A 9101-nucleotide genomic window follows, 5' to 3' on the forward strand; every position below is an offset into this window, starting at 1 on the left:
GGATATGCTTTGAGGCCTTTGCCAATGCTCTCTTGCAAACAAATAGATATGCCTAATGAATGGCTGTAGTCGAAGTGACAGCTAAGATGAGATGTATAGAACCAATGCAGGGAGTTGGTTGGGGCTAAGAGAGGGATGTTGGGTAGTGTTTGTTTCCTCCCATTCTCACAATCCTCCCCTTTCTGTCCAGTTAGAGAGTTGAAGGATGATGGCCATAGGCCTAGCCTAGATGAGATTATGTTGGTACACAAATCTTCAAGATACATTGACAAAGCTTTCACTTTCAAGATTCGTGCTGCACTGCTACAGAAGGAGGTAGAAGCAAGTATAGCACCGCATCCTGGTGTCTTTCTATTGGCTTCCTCCTTAAAAAATAGTGGTGTACTTGACATCTATGAGAGCTATAGGAACATCCTTCAGGCAGTCAGGGCCCACTCTACCAGGAGGACATGTTTTATTAATAGCAAACTAGGAACAACCACTGGTGCAAGAGTAAAGGGACATATCCTCCCTCTCCCCAAATCATCAGTTGCTACCATATATTCTACTCTTGGCACAATCTTACTTCAATTAGACTCATTCTGTGTGTAGGTCACAGCCATCTTATCCCGGTAAAGAAGAGAGACAAGAACCTGCTCCCTGTTCTCAAGGCCCATAATCAGATTTAGGAGGACTCATTTGTACTTTTCTGCCAGCAACAATTACAGCACCTGTCTTGGAGCTCAATACAATTCTTTCCAGGCTTATAGTTTTCCTTTAAGCTTATCTGCAAGGATGAATATGCAGTTGCATGAAATATATCTTTACTCTCAAACAAAGCTTGAGGATGTAACACAGGCTTTCCTTATCAGTAATCTTTGTCTCAGGTTCTCCAAAGAGGGCACTCTTTTAAGCAGCAATCCAAAGTTTATTCTCATCCTGACATTTGTTCTGTGGAACTTGACAATACACCATTAATATTAGGATGTAGGTTTTACAGAGGCACCCTATTCATTTGGTGAAACAACGAGTAACAACTTATAGAATGTGGCATCCATAGAACATCTGAAAAAACAAGATGATGGATTGAATGCTTGAAGCCCGGCCCTCACTGAACCAGAACGCAAGCAGTCCAGGACCGGTTTCGCCCTTGTTATGGGCTCATCAGCCAGTTATTGCTTGGTTCCAGTGACAGTGTGCATGGGAACCACGGCTGGACATACACATCTCGCTTAGGGCGACATTCTAAAGTTTGCTGTAGTGATGGATGGAATGCTTGAATTCTCTGTCACAGGTAATTACTCGGGCCGCATCCCAGTTCATTGTTATATTATATACTATGCCACCTCCGGTTGGACCCATACCTGGCTGAAGAGCCCTAACTAGGGCTCAGCTGGTCCTAGGTTGCTTGTGTTCAGGTTCAGTGAGAGCCTGGCCTGGCTGTTGGGACTGGACTGTTCTAATTAGGAACAGGGTCAAAGCTGATTTGTATATGGCTGGGTCCAAACATGAGCCAAGCCTGTAACCCTTGACCGCATCATACAATGTGGTACATCTGCACAGTTCTGCTGCAGAACTGTGCACTTCTGCTTTAACTACTACCATAGCTGCTTGGTCTGATATCCAATGTTCTAAGTGAAGCTTTGTAATCAACTTTCCTTTCCTATGCTTCACTTGATATAATAGTGACTCTAGAACACAAGTTAAACGGTACCCTAACCTCAGTAGCATTCAAACATGAATATATTGGTGTTTTGCGGCTCGATTAACCCCAAAAAAATTCACAGTAGAAATGAGTCAATTGCCACGGACCATGAACTAACCTGTAGTTGAGTAAAGTTTGTGGATAGTCCCTCAAACCACTGGTGACTGCTGTAATACTCATTAAGATATGGCTCAGTGATCCGTGAAGAGGTTTTTCCAGTAGTATTCCATATAATGTTGAGGTGCTTTCAAAATCCCATCCCAGTTGCAACTGTAGAATTGATTTCAGTACACCATTGACATCAAGATGTAGGTTGTAATGGAGATAGCCGCATCTGACTGCTTATTGAATGTTACTGCTATAAAATCCAAGACGGGAGCCTTACTGGGAAACCCATTCAGATCAGAACTACATTGTTCCGCAGTCTCCTTTCTGGATCTTTTGGCCATCTTAGAAATTACATTCTTGAATGTACAAAAATGGCAGTTTCTATTAACTGCGGGCTTTATACCTGTCAGTCGGAGCAGGGGGAAGAGGTCACTTTCCAAAAGTCTGTGCAGCCCAGAATAGGGATGGTTAATACCAGAGCACTCTTTGACATGTCTCTGGGACATCTGAAAAATTGCTGCTGTGCCTCGACTTTACGCAGTATTATTGCTCGATTTAAAAGTCTTATCCAAAGAAGAGAGGGACAGGCAGTGCTCACACATATGAGCCTGTAGTCTACCATCCCAGGTATTACCGTATTCTCGCTTTTAGTCTTAATTTAAACATTGCAAATCTACGAAAGATCCATTGCTGACTAAGAAAGTAACTTGAGTTTTCCAGTGCTGGTTAATTCATGTGCAAGGTACCCTCCTCTATGAAAATAGATGTTTCGTTCTTCCTACACTTTCACTGTTGGAATAATGGGGTCTTGTGGTCTCTATGGATAGTATTCTAACCTCCTCAGCCTTAATGATTTCATTCAGAGAAACACTTATGTGAAAAGACTACAAGCGCTGTTATTTTTGTTTTTAGGTCTCGCCTGTCGATGTGCATGCGCATCGAGCAAGCGAGACTATGGGGGCTTATCCACTCTTTGTCCAACTTGCAAGGAATCGTGGTGATTCCTTGCAGTGCCCGTGACTTTTAAGCTCAATGCGCATGCGCATTGAGCTTAAAAGCGCGTGCACATGCCCCCAGCCGCCTGCCTTGCCTACTCTCCCGCCCCCTCACTTCTTGATTGCACGGCCGCTAGGCCGTGCCTCCCCTACTCTCCTCCTCCTACTCTCCTCCCCTCGCCGTCTGTTCCCGCACTCCTCCCACAGCCCCGCTCCGCCCCCTCCCCTGCCTGGTCGCGTCGCATTTCTCCTCCCCCCAGCCGCCTGCCTTGTTTATATTTGTATTTAGTCATTTGCATCCTCAGTTTCTTGAAGAGTAACAACTTGCTAGTATGTAAAAAAACAAAAAAACGCTGCATACAATATTACAAGCGAAAACATAAGTATTATTTTTGACCCAGGATCTGTGACTGCGTTATCTTGCTGACGGGACTGCAAAACATGCAGTCTCTTGCGTCACTTCTTAGCCTCCATATGTCCAGGTCTTCTTGAGGAATATCGTCCTATAAGCACACCAACTGCGAAACGTACTAAACATTAGGTTCGACAGTCCCACTTGTGAACAAGTGCTTCGAAAACCAGTCAAAGGAGCAGCTCGTCCCCACCAGTGCAAAGACTGGTAACCGGCGCAGGTCCACCCAAATGCACACAATATAGCCAGTCAGGGCTCCGAGTGCCACTGCCTTACCCACTACAAATTAACATGGAAGCCAAGCCGTTCCAAACGAACGCATACAAAAGCAGTATTTTCTTTCTGCCGCTCGCCAGTCAGACTGCAGGAGTACAGACCAGCCCCCTCCACCAAAGGCCACCCGAGAGGTATACATCTCATTAAGCGCCCGCAATCACTTTGGCGGCAACACTTTGATGACCTCAGTGAGCCTCTTGGTGTAAACATCCAGCCCTTCCATGAGCCCTCACAGAGTCCAGGTCTGCCCGCACATGCCTTTGAAATGTCTCTCAAGGACAGACAACTGCCTACTGGGGTGAGCTAACCCTTTCAATGCCTCTTTGATAAACACCTTTACCTCATCCTGCAGGGGCTCCTCGAGACCCCCTGACATTTCCGCCACTCTTTTAAAGGCAGCTACACAGACTGTTTGGCTTCTGTGTCTGCCTGCTCACTTCCTCTCCTCTTTCCCACATTGCTTTCAACCCCAAATTAAACACAGCAAATTAAGCTTTCAACATCGCCATGCAGACCCAGCCCACAAACATGGTTTATTCTGATCTTTTTTTAATCACACACGTAGGCCCCCGCTCCGCCCCCTCCCCTGCCCGCCGTGTCGCATTTCTCCTCCCCCCTCCCCTTATCTGCCTTCCCTCCGTCTGTTCCCTCTCCCCGCTCCGCCCCCTCCCCTGCCCGCCGTGTCGCATTTCTCCTCCCCCCTCCCCTTATCTGCCTTCGCTCCGTCTGTTCCCTCTCCCCGCTCCGCCCCCTCCCCTGCCCACTCTCCCTTTCTATTCTCCTTTACCACTCCACTCTGGACTCCTTCATTTTGTGCTGTTTGACATATTTCTTCTCTCATCCAACTCTTCTGCGGGCTCCCCTCCTTCCCACTGTAGTTTGCAACAAATCCATCCTCCTTAAACCGTGTACACCATTTGCCTTTCACCCCTCCATTCCCTCTCCTGTCGCTCCCTTTAAATTCCCCCCTCCTTCCTTTTACTACCACTTTCCCTCTTTGTCACAAAAAACCCTTTTATTCACTCGCTTTTCGTCTCTTTCTCCCCTCCTCTCCTCCTATTCTTTTCCCTTACCCTGTCTTTTCTCCCCCTTTTGTCTTTCGAATCCCACTCTCTCTCCCTCCCCTCACCCCCTCTCATTCCCCAACCCATTTCAGAGCTCAGTTCCGGAAGTGCCTCTTGGCAGCCGTGAGCTGCTGGGTAATTGCGCGTTTTGTAGCATTCCCAAAATGCATCTTTGACAGCTTGTCCAATGCTTCAATCTCTCCCCCAAACCTAGTGGGGCAAGTGCTTCACTGCGCGCCGCAGCGGCGCTCCAGCGCGCCGGTAATGTTTCCAACCCACTGATATATCATAAGCGCCATGTGCTGTTTTGTGGCTGAATTATTTTTTTAAAAAGGGGAGCGGATATTAAACATCATACGGTATGTTAATGTCAAGTACGCCTGGATAAACATTGAAGACTTTGCTCTGACTCCAGCGTGTGGGCTACGAGATAATTAACCTTTTCCAACCATCCCTGTATTTTTTCTGGATGTCCACTTCTACAATGTTAACGGCGGTGCACTGTTCCGTTTGTTGATTCGACTCTGCTGAGATAACACAGCCCCCTCCCCTGCCCGCCGTGTCGCATTTCTCCTCCCCCTTCCCCTTCTCTCTCTTCTCTGACATGCAGTGTGCGGCCCTAACTGAAGTAGTGTAAACCCCGGCGCACAATAGCCAACACCCTCACTCACCCTCAACCCCTCACCCTCACTCACCCTCAACCCCTCACCCTCACCCTCACTCACCCTCAACCCCTCACCCTCACCCTCACTCACCCTCACCCTCACTCACCCTCAACCCCTCACCCTCAATCCCTCACCCTCACTCACCCTCACTCACCCTCACCCTCACCCTCACTCACCCTCAACCCTTCACCCACCCTCACTCACCCTCACCCACCCTCACCCACCCTCACCCACCCTCACTCACCCTCACCCACCCTCACTCACCCTCACTCACCCTCACTCACCCTCACTCACCCTCACTCACCCTCACTCACCCTCAACCCCTCACCCTCAACCCCTCACCCTCACCCTCACTCACCCTCAACCCCTCACCCTCACTCACCCTCAACCCCTCACCCTCAACCCCTCACTCACCCTCACTCACCCTCAACCCCTCACCCTCACTCACCCTCAACGCCTCACCCTCACTCACCCTCAACCCCTCACCCTCAACCCCTCACTCACCCTCACTCACCCTCAACCCCTCAGCCTCACCCTCACTCTCACTCACCCTCACTCACCCTCAACGCCTCACCCTCACTCTCACTCACCCTCACTCACCCTCAACCCCTCAGCCTCACCCTCACTCACCCTCACTCACCCTCACCCTCACTCACCCTCAACCCCTCACCCTCACTCACCCTCACTCACCCTCACCCTCACTCACCCTCAACCCCTCACCCTCACTCACCCTCAACCCCTCACTCACCCTCACTCACCTTCACCCACCTTCACCCTCACTCACCCTCACTCAGCGCAACCACAGCATCTTCACTAAATATATTTAATAAACTTTAAGCTATTGGCAATATAAAATAAAATCCATTTTATTTACGTATTAATTATTAATTGTTTTTTAAAGCCATTGATTTTTTTTATATCAATACATATAAGTCACATATAAGTCCCGTTAATACAAAACATGTTGCTTTACAAATGCTAGAGGTGTCACATTTACAAAAATTATAACTATTGGCTTTGTAAAGAAGAAAGCTATTAATTTAGCTATTTAGAAAAAACAACACATAAATAAAAAACAAAAAAATAAATAACACCTATAGCTCAAACTTTCCTACTGCGAGACCTATTGCATTTCCAATGCTTGTTTTCCACACTGTGGTGCTTAACCTTGTGCCTGGTACTCCTGGTCTGACGTCGGGGAATAATTCAAAGCAGGTATCTTCATGAAGAGTACCAATTCTGTAGAACTGTAGTTAAAGATCAGTAGCTTCATTGTGTGTGACTTTGCTCCTCTTCTGTAGAATAAAAGTGCACCGAGGGTATTCATTTGTTCAAGGTGCATCTGTCCGAAGCACTAGTATCGCATCTCAGTAATACACTTGAATACTCGGCTGAAGTGCTAAGCTGGCGTTTAACCTAGCATCCTGATTGCCACGAAGAGTGTCTGCCGGTGTCCCTTGGTTCTCTCGGGCCAGACACAAGCAGCACACTAGAACAGAACAGTATAACAAACCCAGAAACTGTTGCATTTGTCAATTAATTACTTATTTTGTTTTTATTCTAGGCAAAAGAAAAACAGATCAAGAAGGCACAGGAAGCAAAGTGAGATCTCGCAGTAGAGTACAGATGGACCTTATTTTGCCATGAACTCCACGGAAAGCAAGATCTGCTGTAGTTTCAACAAACATAACTGTGCGGTACACGCCTGGTTTCGCCCATTCCATGTGCACAGATATATACATCTCCCTGCTGCCTTGTGTGCATGCAGTATATGGTAAAAAGGTGTGGTTAGATCGCCTACTTAGAGTACAGTTTTACCTTTGTGTATTTCACAATGCATCGTAATTTCCAAACATCTATAGACAACTGACTCTGAAAACTGATGTGGAGGGGCATGCTTTGTAGTCCTTTCCCAGGCAGCCAATACGTTGCAGCCCCGTATTCTTAATGGGCATATGGGCATGAGTACGGTTAGCCTAGGAGAAGCCCTCATTGTTTGAGGTTGGTGGTCCGTGAAACGCTTAGCACACAGGTCATACATGTGTGATAAGGGGCATCCGTGTTGCAAGCACCTGTATCTTTTTCCCATAACATACTCAACCAATCTTGTTTTTGTGTTTCTTTATTCGTAGTGTAATCAAAGAGTCCTTTGATGTCTGTCATCTGCAATGTTCTGTTAAGACCAGTCCCATCCAATTATTAGTATGGGTTAACAGATGTAATGTTTCCATTCACTGGTGACTCATGATGTAATACTGTTGGTGCAAATAAAAATTTCCTTTTTTAATTTTGGTACATGAGGTTTTTTTTCTCTTGCTAGCCTTTGTTACCACGTGAACTTGGTTGCTTTTAAATATGTATGTAGATGGACTGTCGAAGATGAGAGGAACGACTTACACCTACTTTAATTCTGCACAGGTTTATTCAGCAAAACCAGCACAGAGCAAAATTGTTATGCAAAGCAGTGGCATCTACCCACCAACAGCTAGTGAGAATCTAATGGGGGAATGCTCTCCTATTTTCTTTTTTTAAGCACATAACTGCTAGCTAGAAAAGCGAAAACAGAAACTGAAACCCAGCAGGCGCATACCTTCCTCATTAGTGGAACGAAAAAGGACCTTCAAAAGATACTAGAAATGTTAACTTCAAGATTGTTTTTAAACTCGCAATTGGGCACCAGGAAACTGCGTAAGATAGTCCAGCGCTGAGTTTGGGCCACCTTATTGACATGCTGTCCGCATCAGCCCCCTGTCTGGAGGGGATTTCTCACCTTGCCGGTCCCAAATAGAGGACTGGCTTGAACGGTTTGGTTGGGCCAGGGGCCGTGATCAATCCTTCCAGCTCTCCACCTGAATACTACTCCTCGACAGTCCTTCTAATGGTATAGCCCCAAAGAGAGAGATTTCAAAGACCATATGAGAGCAGTAAACTTCCAAGCCACAAAGAGCGATCCACTGTTTCAAGTCTGAAAGCCCCAGTCATTGATTTGACCAAGAATGAGGTTGAAAATTGAGATCTTAACCGCATGCGCGCTAGCGGAATTCTGCTCCTGTGCTGAGTTTTTTAAAACCGCACTTTACATGACGAGCTGGGCTCGTCATGAGCGTGCGAGGAGGCTACCTCATGACGAGCCCAGCTCGTAATGAGCGTCGAAGGGGTTAAAGTACAAAGATCTGTGACCGGCACCTAAAAAGCTGAGAGGTAGAATGGAGAAACAGATGGGAAAGATAGTGGGGGCAGGAAAGGTTCAATATGGATGGAAATAATACAAAACCCCTAAAATCTCGACTTAGTGTTAAAACCTGCTGTTCCCCCATCTGGTGTGCAGATGATCTGCCTTTCTTTAACTAAACATACTGGTCCATCCCCTTCACATACTTGCATACATGTGTTTTCTTGCCCAGACTTGTTTTTAACCCTGTGTCTGTACTTACTTTGTTGCCCAGATTTGTTTCCCCGGTGCCTAACTTGCTTTCTTGCCCAGACTTGTTTTTATTCCCCTGTGCCTGTACTTGTTTTCTTGCCTAAACTTGTTTTTCCTTCCTGTGCTCGGGTATCCCGCGGCCCGCCCATTTTTCCCGCTTCTGCGTTCCTGCGGCCCCGCCCCCCTGCAATCCCATTCGCCGCCCCGCTACCGCCTCCCAGCTGCTCCTCCCTCCCACATCCCCTCTTATGGAGGCCGTGCGCTGCGGTCGAGCCGAAGGCAAGCCCGTCCGCGCCCAGCGCCAGGACCCCTGGACACCGCGAACGTCACGACGCCCGACACCGCTACGATGCTAGAACCCTCCACGCACTCAACACCGGACAATCGCACACCTGCTTCCTGGCCGCCCCCGAGAGCACCCAAGGAGCTTTCATCAGCTGGAACTGTAGCTTCACAAGCATCTGCCCCACCAT

General features: G+C 47.4%; 1 protein-coding gene across 1 annotated transcript in view; it reads left to right on the forward strand.

Moving 5' to 3' along the window:
* UCHL5 (ubiquitin C-terminal hydrolase L5) overlaps positions 1-7491 on the forward strand; it is a 244634-nt gene extending 237143 nt beyond the window's left edge. Inside the window, exon 11 of the mRNA XM_078641508.1 lies at positions 6769-7491. Coding sequence (XP_078497634.1) covers positions 6769-6810 — 42 coding nt within the window. The 3' untranslated portion in view covers positions 6811-7491. The remainder of the gene's footprint in view (positions 1-6768) is intronic.
* The last annotated feature ends 1610 nt before the right edge of the window (positions 7492-9101 follow it).

This window comes from Lissotriton helveticus, chromosome 1_1 (genome assembly GCF_964261635.1).
Source record: "Lissotriton helveticus chromosome 1_1, aLisHel1.1, whole genome shotgun sequence".
Classification (NCBI taxonomy): Eukaryota; Metazoa; Chordata; class Amphibia; order Caudata; family Salamandridae; genus Lissotriton; species Lissotriton helveticus.